We start from the raw sequence: 17767 nt of genomic DNA on the forward strand, positions 1-17767 counted from the left end.
TTCCTGATCAGGGCAGGAGAGTTTTCTTTTCTCCTGCATAGTACCCAGACTAGATCAGGGGCTCACTCAGCCTCCTGTGCAGTGGGTAGTGGGGGCTGCTTCTCTCGGTGTAAAGTGGCCGGGTCATGAAGCTGGCGACTCCTTCTAGAGCCCAGGTTAAGAATTCAAAGAGCTGTTCTTCCACTCTCACATATGAGTTCATGGTGTGATGCTTAATTAAGCACAGGCAGAACTTTGGTTTTGTAGTATACCTGAGTCACTGCAGTGACTAGTTAATGGGCTGAATGATCGAGGGATTGGGGTCCTGTTCCTGGCAGGGATCAGAGACTTTTCTCTCCATCACCGTGTCCAGGATGTCTCTGGCACCCACCCAGAGCGTGAAGTTAACCACTAACCTCTACATATTCCAGAGGTTAAGAATGTGTGGAGCTGTACCTTCACTCTCCCGTATGTCAATGGGGTGGGGACAACTTTACAGTCTGAGACGTGATTTTATGGTGAAGAATGGTTCACGGGTGCTGTTAGTGTAGCTTACCACTCCTGTGTTTGTAGATATACATGATCTTCATTTGGGAATTCTGAGGAGTGAAAATTGCTGTATCTTTGTTGAAAAATGACATATCATAAAGCAGGAAAGTTTGCACTTGCTATTATCATATTTTTAATAAAGCATATATACATATTCTTATCTATATGGCCATTTATACGGTTCACTCGAAACATATTTGTACATTGGTTTATTTACGATGTTTTGAGTCATTTAAATCGCACATGTTGCAATGTTGTACTTATTTCCGACTCGTTTGGCACTCAGCTCGAGCAGAGTTTACAGGCCAATCACAGACCTTCTTTTCCTGATTCCACACAGTTCCAGATTGGCATGAGAGTTGGAGCACTTTTCCAAATACACACTGATAAAACTGAAACAGGATAGATTCACAAGGCTTTACTTTATTGCTCTTGTTTTTAATGCTGTATGATAATGGTTTAGATGCTGGGTAAACACACATTCGTGACACATCTTACTTTGCGGTACGATGCTCCAAATTCGCCTCACAATTAGGTTCTCTTTCGAAAGGTACGCTTAAGAATAGTAATATGAAGGGACTTAGAAGAAAGACGTACAAGAGACAAATAAAGGGGTTAAGTAAGGATTGTGCTCTCAATGTTCTACACACTTCACATATCACTATTTGACACACTGGATCTTTTCAGTCTGTTACAGCTTTCGCTAGCCATTGCTTGGTAGCGGCTTCCAACAACGGATGTTCCCCTTCCTCTGGGTTCCCGAAATGGCCTACCTAAATGTAGTTGAATTTCGTAACTGTGAGGCACTATGCTACAAGGCGCAAGGTCGCGGGTTCAATTCCCAATGAGGTTATTGTATTTTTCAATTGATCTTATCCTTCCAGCCTCACTGTGGCCCTGGGATTGACTCAGCCTCTAACAGAAATGAGTACCAGGAATCTTCCTGGGGGTAAAGGGCGGTCGGGGTGTAAGGCTGACAACCTCACCGCCATCTGTGAACCGATTGTCTAGAAAATGTGGGAGCCTTGACATCTCACAAACCTATGGGCCTTCACGGCCTGTTACAGGGATACCTTTACTTTACTTTCAGTAGCAGTAGTAACAGCAGAGTAAAATGAGATGATATAGGAAAGAAAGAGATTAAAAACAAGGGGGAGAAGAAAGAAATGTATGAGAAAGGAGCATTCGGGACAGAACAGCCACAAAGTGGAGGAGGAAGATTAGGAACGAAATGAAGAGAAAGAAGAAACACATTAAAATGTATAAATGGGAATAAGTTTGAGAAGCAGGCTTAGAGCTGAAAGGGCCAAAGGTTTTCTGTAGGCGGTTCACATATGGAGCAATCTATGGAGAATGTGTGGAGCACATGCCAAATTTCATGAGGAATTTAGATGTGAGACGTGCCACTGAATTGGATAAGTTTGACCAGCCAAGCTTCAGTGTCTAGTTAAGTGGATGAAGCAGCAACAGTTTCTGAAGTGAATAACAGCAATATCTATCCTCGAAATTGTGAATTTAATTTTTATTTTGTATTGTTATTCACATACATTTGAATGGTAACATCTTATTTTATTAATTACATTTGTTTCATATAGCATGAACTTGATTGAAAGAAATAAATATCGACAACCAAGCTCAATTGAATTGGGTTTAGAGGCCAGGAAATCGTGAATATAGTTTGTGTGATCTGAATAACCCCTTAAAGTAACAGAAACAGCAGAAGTTATCTGCATTCCAGCTTCAGTTGTCGGTATAACTGCCAAGAAGCATCAATACTGGCCCCAACATGAATAGTTTCCCATAGTTTTTTAGCCAGTCAGAAGATGCGAACAATGTTATAAAATTATTTATATAATTCTGTTATCTCTTTTATCACGTCTAAACATATAGACTGCGTTCGCTGGGTTAGAGTGCGAGTTTAATCTAAATATCGTTTATAGATTCAGCTCATACCTCGCAGGAAACACTACATTTCGATTATAAAGACAACCATTTAATGCTGTTCGGAAATAATAGTTGGTTTTTGCTATATTCACACAAAATACACAAATACATCGTGTGGGAAAATTTTGGAATTTTATTAAGATGGTATATATTGTTACCCCTGTGATTTAAAGGGTTAGCATGAAGCCATATTAATGGAACAGGATGAAAATAATGATCTGTATTAGTAGGAAGTGTAAATTCTCATTATATGAACGTTTATTAACAGAAGGGCTGGAAGTTATACAGATCGTTAAATGTGAACTCGTTTTAGTGTTTTATATACTTTTAATAAAATATTAAGTACAAAAATCTTTGCTATACTTCAGAAAATACAATATGCTGTGTGTTCATTTAATCAGAAATAAATAAAAAATAATTGTATAAGATGTCATGGAGTTTTATATTGATCAATATGTAATAAAAATATTAATAAAATAAGCACAAAAATATTTAGTCATATTTAAAAGGGCTTATTTCTTTGGTCGGTTCTTTACCTTCTGGCAGTCAACAGCCGGCAGGTAGTCAGCATTCGTACAGTCGGGTTCCTCCGCAGGGCTAGAGGATGCCGCAGGGGTTTCTGGGTTCACAGTTTGTGTGATGGGTGATGCAGTAGTGGATTCTGTTGTGCTGATTGTGGCAGCTGTTGTAATAGCAGTAGGAGCACTTGCTGTGGTGGCAGTAGTAACGGAGGAAGTGGAGGATTTTGGTGTTGCTCCTCCAGATGGTGTAGTGCTTGGTGGCCTATCCCACTCCGGCTGCAAATAAGAAATTAACATGATGCTTGCTGTTTAGTCTCATATGTTTTTTTTTTTTTTTTTCGCAGTGGCTCTTCCAGCGCATTCAGGGCCCAGGCCTCTTATTCAGTTCCGTAATCATTTTTCACAGAGGGCAGGATTCCTTGGATGAGTGATCAGCCCGTCACAAGGACAACCCAAACACAGAATAAATGCATACACACACTAAACATCCATGCCTTCAATTGGATTCGAACCTACGATCCCGGCTTCTGAGCGAGCGAAGGCAGTTCATGCTTTAGACCGCTCGGCTACCGTGACCGGCTTAGTCAGTCTTATATACTGCTTGTAATTATCTATGGTTTGGACGAACATGCTGCCCCAAATCCTCAGAGTAAACTGCTGTACCCTGAAGATGGAGACAGAAGTTTCCTAAGAAATTCTGATACAGATTTACCAGACTTACTTATTTACTTATGAAGCTGAGCCCTTCTTGAGGAGCCGCCAAATCTGCAGCTACTCAAGAATTTCCTAGCGTTTTATGGAACCCGAAGGTTCATTACCATGTTCACAAGAGCTCTCCACTCGTCCCTATCCTGAGCCAGATCAATTCAATCAATACCATCCCATCCTATCTCTATGATCCATTTTAATATTGTCCACCCACCTACACCTTGGTCTTCCCAGTGGTCTCTTTCCTTCTGGCTTTCCCACCAATATCCTATATGCATTCCTCTTCCGCCATTCGTGCTACATGTCCTGCCCACCTCATCCTCCTTGAAATTTACTAGACTACGTGGTCACATCTTAAGAGGACAGTACTTCGTGCTACCGTAGATTCCTCTGCGGTTAATAGAAATTCATAGTAATTATGAATAAAGTAATTAATGATATAAATTAATGTGACGTAAATATTCATAAGCTCGAGATCGGTGAATTGTGTTGTTGAACGCAGTTTTCTTCAGTAAACTTAATTTTACTGTCTGGAATGAATTACTGCTTATCGAACTAAGCTCCGTCTAGAACATAGTTGAATGTGCGTCATCAGATAGTGACGTAGTCGTTACTTCGTCATTAGAAGATTTCCAAATTCTATTTTCAATGTATGATAGGAACCAGAACCGCCAGACCAGAGATCTCATTGGAGACACGGAACTCTTCTTCCGCAAGGTGGCTTGCTCAAGGTGTGACATGGCTTCAGAGATGCTTTACATAGATATTATGGGTCTGTTAAAATATCAGAATTTCCGTTGAAATGTTGCAGAGTGCCTCTAACACAATTGTAGTGGGGGGAATTCCCGAGTTACATGTTGATGGCTCTGCTTCGTTCCATGAGGACAAGGTTGTAGTCTGTATGTGTATGTGTATGTATGTACAGTGAGAGTTACAGTATAATCTATGGCTTTTCAACAAACACATTTATTCATATTATTAGTTTAGTTTACAAAATAAAAAGAAAACTATTTGTGGAGGTTATGTTTGTCCGTCTGTGATGTTCGTATCAGGAACTAAAACCATTTTGGAATGCTTTCAATAACGTTCGTTGAATAATTGCGATTTTCGCTCATATGGACCCGCAGTAAATCCCACTTAAGGGCACATATTGACTATTTCATGTTTGTCTTAAACAATGAAGCGAATTTTATAGACATTCTGAAAGTAAGCTTAGTAAACTGCAAAGAACGCCTTTAGAAATGTTGTGTACTACAGTATGGAGGACATGGTTTGTCTTCTGTTTTTACTCCAATAGGTAAAAAATGGGTAAATAGGAAGTCTTCGTACGAAAAACTAAAAGAAAGAACCCACTTTAGAGACCTGGACATAAATGGGAGGAAATAGTTAGAATTGATCATTAAAATAAAATTTAAGGATATGGAGTTGATGAGTTCAGTTAAGGACAGGGACCCACTGGGAGGCTTTTGTGAAGACGGTAATGAAACTTTGGGTTCTGTAAAAGAGATGGAAGTTCTTAAGTGATTTAGAAGCTATTAGCTTCTCGAGAAGGACCTTGCTACGTTTAGTTAATTTATCTGCTCAGTCGGTATAGTGACGGGCTACGGGTGAGACGGCCGGGGTTCGATTCCCGGCAAGGACAGTATATTTTTCTCTTCTGCATAACGTCTAGAAAGGCTCTGGGGCCCAACCATCCTATCCAATGGGTGCCGGGGACGGTTTCCCCGGGGGTAAAGCGGCCAGGGCGTGAAGCTGACCACCTGACTCCATCTAGTGTACAGGACAAGAATGATGGCACTGTACCTCAACTCCCCCATACGTCTGGAGCAACTTTACCTGTATGTGGAGGTGTACTTACGCGGGGTGTAGTTGAGACGTGCGGTGTGGGGACGATGTAGTCTTTCATGTTGTCGTGCAGAATGGTAATGAGTGGGTTCTTCGGACCACAGAGGCCTTGGAAATCGTCCATGTCTATCGCCCAAGTCATGGCTCCGAGGTAACCTTTCTCCTTGATGAAGTCCATCTTTATCTGCACGCTGGTTGCGTCCTCGTAGCCAACCCACTGGGTTCCTGAATTGAGATGCGTAACGATTTATGTTTATGAACAATACTGTCTTGTGTGGGCGGGATGGGAGCACGCGGTAGCGTAGTTGGTTGAGGCTCTATGCTACAAGCCAGAAGGTTGTGGGTTCGATTCCCGATGAAGTCGTTCGAATTTTCAATTTAATCCTTCCAGCTACAATATGGCCCTAGGGTCGACTCAGCCTCTAACAGAAATGAGTACCAGGAATCTTCCTGGGGATAAATAGCGGCCGGGGCGTAACGCTGACAACCTCACCGTCACCTGTTATCCGATAGTCTAGAGCAAGGGTATCCAAACTACGGCCCGCGGGCCGCATGCGGCCCGCGATGTGATTTTATCCGGCCCGCGAAAGAATTGTGCAGAAATGCGCCAATTGAACTAATTTTCCATTGAGTACTGGTAAATGTGATTCCGAGCTTATTGACCTGACATATTCTACTGCAGTTCGATGGCTTAGCTGTGGAAAGGTTATTTCGCGCTTCTTTCAGCTCAGGAATGAAATTGGTATACAAGTATTTCTTACCGAGAAAAACCATCACGAACCACTTTTGTCAGATACCAAGTGGCTTTGGAAATTAGCACTTTTGCTGATCTGGTAAACCATATGAACCATTTGAATTTAAAGGCTCTATAGTGATATTTTGTTATTTTTTTTTTCATCGGAACTGTTTATATCATTACATTTTTCATTTATTTGTGTTCTATGTTTTTTGTTTTTTGGGGCTACCTTTTGCTTCACTAATCCGGACGACCTCAGCCCCCGCCCCACCAATTAACCAGCATTTGCTAGGGTTTGCTGTATTTGAAATTCACGTAAATGCGACCTCACTTTACACTTCATAGTAATAGTTTGTAGCAATTACTGTAGCCATAAAAGAAGGCTCAGTTACGATTTAAAAATACTTTGCTTATTTTAGTTTGTCTGCAAAACTGTGGGCTTAAATATGGGCCAGAACACTGTTATACTGACAGGCTTCTCATGGTTTTCCTCAATGCCTCCAGGTAAATGCCCGGGCAGTACCTCCGTTGAGCCACAATCGGTTTGTTCCAAATCCTTACCAATTAATCTTTCTTCATTTCCCTCTACCATTCGACCATACTGACAGCATCATGAAATGCACCACAAAAAGTACGTACCTTTGTAAGAATAAGGACACTTCCCAATGTCATCAAACTTCTTCACCCAATCAGGATCGTCTTGCAGATACTCGCAGATCTGTAAGAAAACATCAGAGTTTGGATTTTACTTGCAGTTGTGAAATTAATACATAGCCACAAGAGGCGGACTGCATAACCTCAAAGCAATGAGTGATTATCTGAATTAGTTGACAAAATTGTGTTCCAAGATTGCATTCCCCTATATAAACAAGAAGCTCTGGGAAGGGATGATTGACTGCTTTCCTTTGATACAATACGAACGTCGTAAAAAGTAAAGCTATCCCTGTAACAGGACGTGGAGGCCCATAGGGTTGTGAGACATCGAGGCTTTCACATTGGCTCACAGATGGCGGTGAGGTCAGCCTTAGGAGGCGGCCGCCCTTTACCCCCAGGAAGATTCCTGGTACTCATTTCTCTTAGAAGCTGAGTCGACATCAGGGCTGGAAGAATTAGGTCAATCGAAAAATCCAAAGACCTCATCGGGAATTGAACCCGCTAGCTTCCGGCTTGTAGCATAGTGACTCAACGAACTACGCCACCTCGTGCCTCCCTGAGCTACTGGTAACGGAAATGATACCTCATAGTAAGCCAGGAACCCGGCGGCTTGTGTGTAGGGACCTGGAGCACCCCCGCCGGCCTCTTTGTTGATGTAAGTGCCGATGTTGTAGTTGCTGGTACCCTGGCTCAGCGTGAAGGTGCGGCCGTAGAACGGGATTCCAACCACAAGCTTGTCCGGCGGGCAGCCCATGTTCACCCACAGCTGAAGTCCGTCATTCTGTGCGGCAGTGTTAGAACACAGCACTTTAAAAATTAGTTCAGGATATGAAGGTCTCACGGCGTGTACAGCCGTTGCTATGCAGTAGGCGGATATACAACGGTGTTACGCAACGGCTCGATAAACACGTTCCCGCTGCAACGGTTACGCATGTAACGGGAGAAACGGTGTTGTCTACACGGTCCGCTCTGAGGAGTATAAAAGAAGAGAATTGGGGCAACCAGTTCAGTTGGACTCTGCAAGGGATGCTGGGAAGAATTGGCGCTATAATTAAATTGATAGTTCAGTTCACAGAGAGCTGAGTTCTACACGGGAGTCTGTGAAGATAGAATATGATGCCGTGTAGCTGAAGAATTTCCATTGTTAGAAGCCGTTGCCAGGGAACGACTGGTAAAGACATAGCAAGCTGGAAAAGGCTTAGCGGATGGTGTGGTGATTTGTGGATTGTTGAGATTAGCGATGGCGCTGTAATTGCTTGTAGTTTCTAGTCCACGCCTGCCGGAAAATTTTCCTCTAGATAGCAGGACCACTTAACGCATAATGCTGTTGTGTCAGATTTGATTTACCGGTATAAATACAGCTCTCTTTTATGTTTCATAATATTACAATAAACCCTCGCTAATCCGGTTACAGTTAATTCGGATCGAAATATGAAAAACGCTGTTCACAGTTGAGTTCATACAGTAAAAGGCACTTGACATTTAGGAAGGCAGATGAGTCACTTGTCTGTTCACACAAAACTTGACAGTTTCTTCAAACCTGCCTTATTACATTAAAAGCCAAGCACAACTTCCGAGTCTTCTATCTATGAATCAATGTATTGTCTTTTTATAGTTTTTAAATAAAGACTCTACAGTGATATTTTGTTATTTATTTTCCTCAGCACTGCTTACATCATTCAATTTTCCATTTATTTCTGTTCTAAGTTCTTTTTTTGTTTTCTAGGGCTATCGTTTGCTTCACTAATCCAGATTAACCCCCCCGCTGAAATTAATCCGGATTAGCAAGGATTTACTGTAATGAAGTTACGTATGTTTTAAGAAGTTTCTTTTTAACTGCTCCACCTTCAAAGTTCAATTGGGCTTTGTGCATAGACGCTTCAGAAAATTATTTTCCAAGAGGTGCATCGATAAAGTTTGGTTAGAATCGTACATTTAATCTGTTTAAGACGATTTTAATGATGGCGCTAGGACATGCAGGATAGATGAATAATTATGTATAGGATTACTTGTAATTTTCATTATTACTAATGTCTATATTTACGTATTTTCGTCAATTCTTATTTATTTTTCGAAAATCAAAGGGGGGAGGGATGGCAGATAGCTAGTTTCCCTTCTTCCCCGTAGCGATGTCCGTGACACCGTGTTAGCGAAGATGTAACAGGCAAAATTTTCTCCTTTGACACCGGCATACACACAATTGTATGTGTATTGCGGACAGTTCTACTTACCACGTTCAAAGTCTCGTATGACCATTGGTCCGTCGGTCTCTTGTACAAAGGACTGTGCACGTCCGCGAACCCAGCCCAGTTCCCTCTCAAATCGTATGCCATGACGTGGATAGCATCCACCAGTCTGCAAGTAAATATATACCATCCACTTCAGTATTAAAATAGCTCTGCATTCTGCCCACACAGTGTATCTGTATGTTCCGTATGGTTCTCACAGTAAACAGTGACTGTTTCCCTAAACAGCATTAACCGGTTGGGTTCTGTAGGGGAGACGTAATGTGTTTCCTGTGAGGTACGGACTGAATTGCTATATATTCTGCCCATGCAGTGTATCTGTGTGTTCCGTGTGGTTCTCACAGTAAACAGCGACTGTTTCCCTAAACAGCATTAACCGGTTGGGCTCTGTAGCGGAGACGTAATGTTTCCTGTGAGGTACGGACTGAATTCTTATGTAGAATATATTTACGTATAAATGACACAAATTCCGTCCCAAGTGCAAACAATATATATTATATGTCTCTGATCTTGTTCTTTCTACACTACATGTTTCGGCCTCTATCGGCCATCATCAGGTGTATACTCTTAACGTTGCTGCCACACTGAACTCGGTCTAAAATTTAACATTTAAAACACAATGTCACATTCTTCGTATTATCAACATNGGTTGGTGGATGGTTACCAGTGTGAAACAAACTCTCTGCTTCCATCTTCAAGGTATAAGCGCTCGTGATGATCCATTTTTCTGCGCTGTCTGCAGCTGGACTGTATTACAGCGAATGATAGGATAATCGATGAATGATGAATTTGAAATAATTTGGAAGGAAGTGGTCGTGGCTGTGAGAAGCTACGAGAACGTGAGTGAGCTTAGTTCGGGCGTGTCTGCCAAGATTTGAACCGAGCGCCATCTATACGTAAGTCTAGAGCGTTGCCCTTACCCCAGTCTTCTCGGCACATTTGCATTTGACCACTTCTACGCCCCACGCCCACCTTAATAATGTAAACGAGCAGTGCAGCGAAGAATTGAGTATACTCACTCGCAGAGTTCAGGAACGTGGTAGCCTTCTTGCAGCCTGAACTTGGCAAGCGGCACAGCCATTGTGATCTCCCAACCCTTGCCCTTGCTGTCGAAAGCTCTCCGTAACTCTTCGACGAAGTAGAAGAAGTTATTTTTGTCGGAATAGCTGCCTCCACGATCGGCAGCTCCAGGATATTCCCAGTCGAGGTCGAATCCGTCAAATCCATACTGCTCCATGAAATCTGTATTACAAGAATGCGTTATTGTTCAGTGCTGAGGGTACTGTAGCGTCTAGACCCGTTGCCAGGCAACCACCGTGAAATAACTAAATATACAAGTTCCTTTACCGAGTAACGCCTTCGCAAACAAACATGTTCCCACGGAAACTATTTAACTACAACAATTAAGAGCGGTGTTTTCTGCGCGGTCCGTACCAAGATGTTACAAACGGCACAAGGTGAGCGCTGCAGTTAGTCAGTGAAGAGAAGACTAGGAGGTTGGTGAGAGTTGGCCGTCAGCCTGAGAGTGAGGCAGTTGGAGCATGAGCGAGTTGTCGGATATTCGCCAACCGGTAATGGCGTTAGCAGAGCACATTGTTAGGATCTATTACTAGGAAACGACCAGTGAAGACAGAAGACTTTGTGTGTGTTGTAGTTACAGTGTTCTTTATAGTGTGTAAACCAGTGAGGCGGTCATATTTACTTGTAGTTACAAGTTTTGAGTAGAAGTGGTCAACAAATCGGGTCACCAATCCAAACCCCGTCTGTGACAATATTTTAACCTCTTGGGATTGAGGAGCTTCATAACTTGTACCCCTCGCCAAATATTAGAATGATGAAGTTAAGAAGGATGAGATGGGCGGGTGATATGGCATGCATGAGAGGAAAGAATACCAAGTCTTATACGAAAACCTGAAAGGATGAGATTGCTTCGCGGGGCTGGGTCTTAAAGAAATATGGTCGGTGCGGACTGGATTCATCTGGCTAAGGATAGGGACAGGTGGCGGGCGACTGTGAACACGGTTATGAACTCTGGGTTTTCGAAAAAAAAAAGGGAGGGAACTTGCTGGCCAGCTGAGCAACTGTTGGCAACTTAAGAGGGAGTCAGGCCCTTGGAGTTGGTTAATATATGGGTTATATGGCGTAGACTTGTAGGATGACCGATGAATTGGGAAGGATTTGAAAGGAGGCTCAATCCAGTATATATCCTGGCATTTGCGTGGAGGGACTGAAGGAAAACATGAAAGTCACCAGAATAGCGTATGTCTGGCCCGAGATTTGAACCGAGCATGTTTTGAATGCGAGTCTGTAGTTTTACCGTTGTGCCAACCTGTTCGGTTTCCCTGTCGTGAAGACGTCATCTCAAGTGGTTACGTGTTCGTGGGGCATTTCTTGCTTGGTCTGTGTGGTCACTCGCTTCCATAATTAGTGGTATCTTGAGTGACAGGATGTTACGCATCTGCGTGTAACTCTTGTCTTTACGAAATACACAGCTATTAGGAATCTCTAAGAAAGTGTTTCATCATAGAATGCTTCGGTCTTACTCCATACCGTGGGTTTTCCACGTATACGTCAAATATTAACTCCGTCAAGTGATGAGTCAAAGATGAAGCCCCCAACTTAAAGGCCGAGGATATGATAATGTGCTGCCTGATCAGGGTTATCGTAGACCTCAGGGGACGGTTATAGATCAATTTGGCGCAGTAATGTAATGGTGATTAGTAGGGTAAAGGAAGGAACTGAGAAAAATCTGGTACAGTGTCTCTTCATTCACCTTATCCGGGATTGAACCTGGGGCTTCGAATTGAGAAGACAGTGGGTAACCGCCTTGGCACGGACAAATATTGGTTAACCTCGACAGGACAGGCATTTCTCCTTGAATGGTTCACGTTGTCTTACCCACAACACTGGCAATGAAACTGTCTCGTCTTTCCTTCACGGATACCAGGCCGGAGTATTTCCTTCCGCCCTCTCCCCACCCTCCAACGGCGACTTCCGTCTTCAGCCCGGGGATCCTTTTCTTGAGCGCGGTGAAATTGGCAAAGCCGGTCATTGTCAAGTCGATCTGGAACAGGAACAGTTGGAAAAAGAATTTTTCGGTACAAGTGATTAAGACAAGTAATGGTAAAGTGTATTTTCTTGGTATTGTATTTCTTTATAGCGCAGTCGATACAGCGACTGGCTACGGGCTGGACGACCTAGAGCTTGGAGTTCGAGTCCTAGTGGGGGCATGAATTTTCACTTCTCCATGTCGTCCGGACCGGCTCTGGGGCCCACCCAGCCTCCTATCCAATGGGTATCGGGGGCTCTTTCTCGGGGTTAAGCGTTAAGCTGACCACCAAACTCCAACTAGTGCCGAGCTCAAGAAAACGTGGGTCTGTACATCCACTCCTCCACACGCCTTCATGGCGTTGTGCTTAATTAGTTTTAGTATTAATTACATTTTGTGTTTCTTTAGAAACTGCCAGGGCTGTAGTTGAGCTAGGATTGTCCCTGGTAGCCGCATAGAATGTTGAAGGGTTTTCAAAGTTTCGTCAGATATTGCAGTTACCATCTTCAGAGTTATCTTTTAGTGAAGGACTATAAATATATGTAGTAGGAAAGTAGGCTTTATGAGTGAGCATTTTTTTTTCTCAAAATTTCTTGTTTTAAAAGTTTATGACAAATTTAGAATCTCTGTATTATTTGAAATGAGTAAACACTTCGTGAGACGCCCTATATTTACCACATAAACCATTAGCGACATCGATTGGAAGGTGGACGTAGGCCGTTATCAATCAGTGACTAGTAACATTCTTATATGTTCGTTAAGGACAAGACCACAAGAGCATTATTTTGCGGCCGTGAGTGAGCGTAAAAATGGCGTGGGAAGAGCGACACACGGATATAAACGTGTAGCCGGATGGAAGTATCTTACAGACGCAATTGTAACTGCGCTGCGTTTTCAAGGTCATCCGCACTGGAACGCATCGCTCTGCGTTTCAGTTGCGTTTCCAAGGACAAACGCGACAGCAGTCTGCGCAGTGTGTATGTGTGCTTCCAGTTTTCAAATCGTAGACGGCTTGGGCGGTTTGTTTTAATGTGGAGAATTTTATAGACACTGAAACACTGTGTATGAAGTGTATGAACATTTCCATTCTGTAATCTTTCACAGATTAAAGGATAGGACCTACGCTTTCTTCGACCCTTTTTGTCTTCGATATAAAATCACAGTAACACCAGAGAAATTAATTATTATATTTCTTCAGGGACTGCATCATCTTGTATGTATGAATATATGTTTTTTTATATATCCGTGAACACAACAATCAAATCGACATTTTATAATGTGCACAACATTTGTAATATAGATCCATAACAATTATGATTCAATATTTTATGAATTTATTATATTTCATCCTCTGATGATGGTTCTGTGGTTGTCGAAACATGTCACGTAACTGTAACGTAAGTTAAATGAACACAGTCGACACGAAAGTGGAAGTGAGTTATTTGATTGTTGTGTTCACGGATATATTAAAACGATATAATTATTATATTTATCAGCAACATTTTTTATCTTATTTGTTTTAGCTTGAAGTTTAATTAATCTTCTTATTGAACATCTATATGGTCTGTTCAAGATGTCAACAGCCATACATTGTTTTACAAGGATATTGTGATTACACTCACTCACTCACTCACTCACTCACTCACGGAGGTGAGCCCTTCTTGATACGCCGCCCATTGTGCAGCTACTCGAGAACTTCTCAGCATTTTATGGAACCCGGAGGTTCATTACCGTGTTCACAAGAGCCCTCCACTCGTCCCTATCGTGAGCCAGATCGATCCATCCCATTCTATATCTCTAAGATCCATTTTAATGTTGTCTTGGTCTTGGTCTTCGTCTTGGTTTTCCCGGTGGTCTCTTTCCTTCTGACTTTTCGACCTATATCCTGTGTTCATTCATCTTCTCCCCCATTCATGCTATATGCCCTGCCCATCTCATTCTCCTTGATTTGATCACTCTGAACGTACTTGGTTCTCTGGATTTCACAGAGGAATTTATTGTACGGTGTTTGTGAGATGCTATTTTATATGTAAGGCTCTTTGATGGGAATTTTAATAATTTATGGTTATGTACAATCATGAAGAATAACCTCAGTTACTTTATTTTGCATTAATAAGTATGTTCACTCGAGGATTACAATATTAGTGTCGAAACACGCCAGGAATATTAATTTAACGTAGTTGCAACAAGTTCTATTGTAACTGACTATACAGCGATGATGAACAGAAGTACAGATAAACTTTATCTACAATATCCACCCGTATCTTCGTTGAGTGTGTTTGCTGTTAAGGCAGGAAACGAACGCTGTTCAAAACGTGAAAGATCCGTTCGCCCCTGTGGCCACCGCGTCTCGGCCCTTCATGCCCATCGTTTTCTTTTCACGTCCGCTCACGGACTGTAAGAAATTCCTCTCAAATCCTTACCCTAATGAAGTGATCGGAGTCCGCTCACCTCTGGGTCAATAACCAGCACCTCCCACGTGACATTGCTCACACCGATGAAGGAGTAGATCACGTGAGTACACAGATCGGCTGGGACGTCTTCAATTTTGTAGCTCCCCACTCCTGGACGGGTGATGGCCCAGTTGCTGAAGTAACACACCACCCGCGACGGTTTGTCTCCTGGACATCACCGGTTGTAAATGCAAATCTTACTCTTTTTTGTTATTTTATTGGTGGGTTATTCAAGGACGCTTTCAGTAAAGCTGTCCCTGTAACAGGACTTGGAAGCTCCAGTATTTTCTAGACAATCGACTCACAGATGGCGTAAGGTTGTCAGCCTTACGTGCCGGCCGCCGTCTACCCCCAGGAAGATTCCTGGTACTCTAGAGGTTGAGTCGACGCCAGGGCTATAGTGCGGCTGGAAGGATTAGGTCAATTAAAAAATCCAGGAATCTTCCTGGGGGTAAAGGGCGGCCGGCGCGTAAGGCTGAGAACCTTACCTCCATCTGTGAGCCTGTTGTCTAGAGAAAATATGGGGGTCTCGACGTTTCACAACCCTATGGCCTGTTACAGGGATAGCGTTACCTCACCACACCCGAGCGATGTGTGGCAGATCCCTTGGTTCCTCCCGTAATGAGAATCCCACTGAAGTCAAGGCCGCGTACTTACCTGAGGTTGAGAGGATCACGGACAGAAGCACAACTCCACAAAACAAGAGAACGTCGAACGTCTTCATTGTTATGGACCTAAATAGAAAAGAAACTTATTAATTTCATGTGACATGTTGGACCTTCCATTTATGTATAGTGGAAGATGTTTCATTCCAAAAACTGGAAGCGGGCAATTACGCGACGGACGAACAAGGGACAGGCCTGTGGGAAAATATTGTTACTTTTTCAGTAGCGAAGTAATTGTTGGACCTTGCAATCCTAGCATACAGTAAGAGGCTGTAGGTTGCTCCGAAACGTTGGTAACACGTCCAATAATATCCCAGAAGACTAGTTTTAATATTCTTGTCACTGAGAATGCCAAACTGCTTTTAAGGAATAATTTCTATAAATCGATTAAGGTAATGAAATGAAAGTAGAAAGCGAAACACATTTACTAACTGAGCGAGCGTCAGCTTGTCAAGAAGGGCTCTGGTTCATGGAGTGGATTAGGAAATAGTTGAAATTAGTTTTTTTTTTCCGAGACACCGCGTCTTTCGTCACAGTAATAGCAATCTGACGTAATAACTAAGTAGCTCCGTGCAGCCGAGCCCTTCTTGAGAAGCTATTAGTCGCTCAGCTACTCAATAAATTAAACTGCTTGTATGGAACGTGATTGTTCATTACTATGTTCACAACAGCCCGCCACTGGTCCCTATCCACAGCCAGATGCATCCATTGCACACCCTCCAGTCCTATCTCTTAACATTAATTTTAATATTACCCTTCCATCTACGTCAATGTCTGACTACTTGTCTATTTCCCTCAGGTTTCATTACCAAAACTTTGTATGCACTTCTCTGACTTGCGTCCTCTTCAGCCTACCATCCTTCATGTGGCAATTAAAATATTAACTACATCTTTGTCACAGTCCTGATATCAAAACCGGACTAGTGTTAGGACAGTGCCGTTGTTAATTGAACAACAACTGGCCCGCGTGTAGTGTCGAGGGCTTTCCAACCTATGGCAAGGTGTACATTGTTCGAACGGACAGCCACCTATCCGCAAGGGTTTCGGAATACGTCGGAATTACCGAACCAGCGAGCGGAGCTAGCGTAGTTGGTTGAGGTACTGTGCTACAGGCCGGAAGACCGCGGGTTCGAGTCCCGATGAGGTGGATTTTTCAATTGACCTAATTCTTCCAGCCGCACTATGGCCCTGGGGTCGACACAGCCTCTGACAGAAATGAGCAGCAGGAGTTTTCCTGAGGCTTAAAAGGCGGCCGGCACGTAAGGCTGACAACCTCACCGCCATCTGTGAGCCAATTGTCTAGAAAATGTGGGAGCATCGACGTCTCACAACCCTATGGGCCTCCACGGCCTGTTACAGGGATAGCTGTACTTACCCCCCCATAATTTCCCCAAACTCAACACTAAACCATCTTCACCCAACAAGCACTGAACTCTTTCTCTTGTCTACATGGAAAGAGACAAAAGAAAGAGAAAAATTTCTCCACCGCCTCTTGGCCCTCCACACCTCATGGCCACCTGAGCGCAAGAATAATTTTATCTTATCTTTTCACCAACCGTCTTGCTCCTACTTCGTTAGCGTCCTGCTTCCATGTTCGTCAAATCACAGTTTCACCTCCGACACCCGCATTAACCCTGAAAATGGCAAGTAAAAGGTCTGCCGAAACGTTAGAAACCTCTCGGCACTAGATGCGGCCCAGTCCCAGAAGTTTAAGCCACACGTAGCCCTTTAAAGCCCACTGGTTACTATGTGTACCATCTGCTTTAATATGCTAAAACTCTGAAATTTGCCCACATAGAATGAGTTCGTGTATTTCGTATGGTTCTCACAGTAAACAGGGATTGCGATTAACCGGATTGGTCTTTGTAGCGGAGACGTAACGTGTTTCCTGCGAGGTACGAATTCCTTTCTTATTTAGAGGAAATTCAGTCTTCAGGCCATTAATGTCCATCTGTGATGTCCTAAGGCCAAGGAGCATTTGTAAAATTAGAATATTTAAGAAGTTAAAGCAATTCTCAAGGGTCTTCTTTGACTCTAGCAACGAACTCAGTTCTTACCTCGTCTGTTCTTCACGTCGCCACAAATTCAACTGATCAACTGCAGCCTCCAAATTTCCCTATCGTCCTTAAGTCGGTGAATAGGCGTGAGGGGGAGGGGAGGAACACCCGTGATGCATCCAATATGAGAGTTATTGACCTTACGTCACACACCGCTGTTACCCCTCCACTGCCTGCGCAAGATAGCTCAGCGTCAAGGAAGATGGAATATTGTTTGACGGTGATAACGCCCCATTGTGTCGAGGTCTGCCTGCGCGGTTTGCTTGCCAGGCGGATACTCAAAGTCATTAGCTGTGAGGGTATTAAGATAAGCAGAGAGCTGAGTGTCAAGGGAGGTTTATTGACGAATCAAGACCCACAC

At 43.0% G+C, this 17767-nt stretch overlaps 1 protein-coding gene across 1 annotated transcript; it reads right to left on the reverse strand.

Moving 5' to 3' along the window:
- Nucleotides 1–636: 636 nt before the first annotated feature.
- Nucleotides 637–17508, reverse strand: LOC111874958 (endochitinase). Its single transcript, XM_023870852.2, has 11 exons — nucleotides 17407–17508; nucleotides 15342–15418; nucleotides 14683–14852; nucleotides 12081–12246; nucleotides 10202–10424; nucleotides 9168–9291; nucleotides 7520–7717; nucleotides 6922–7000; nucleotides 5560–5771; nucleotides 3009–3269; nucleotides 637–920 (listed from the first exon to the last, which is right to left on the reverse strand). Exons 2-11 carry the CDS (start codon nucleotides 15406–15408, stop codon nucleotides 789–791), a joined length of 1632 nt encoding a protein of 543 aa, XP_023726620.1. The 5' UTR covers nucleotides 15409–15418; nucleotides 17407–17508; the 3' UTR covers nucleotides 637–788.
- Nucleotides 17509–17767: the final 259 nt, after the last annotated feature.

This window comes from Cryptotermes secundus, unplaced genomic scaffold (genome assembly GCF_002891405.2).
Source record: "Cryptotermes secundus unplaced genomic scaffold, Csec_1.0 scaffold743, whole genome shotgun sequence".
Lineage (NCBI taxonomy): Eukaryota > Metazoa > Arthropoda > Insecta > Blattodea > Kalotermitidae > Cryptotermes > Cryptotermes secundus.

Excerpts from the sequence above, each read along its gene's own strand:
- LOC111874958 (XM_023870852.2), bottom strand. The coding sequence starts at position 15,408 with ATGAAGACGTTCGACGTTCTCTTGTTTTGTGGAGTTGTGCTTCTGTCC. Across the intron at positions 9,292-10,201 it reads CACGTTCCTGAACTCTGCGA|ACTGGTGGATGCTATCCACG; the intron begins GTGAGTATACTC and ends ATTTACTTGCAG. Across the intron at positions 3,270-5,559 it reads ACGTCTCAACTACACCCCGC|CCGGAGTGGGATAGGCCACC; the intron begins GTAAGTACACCT and ends TCTTATTTGCAG.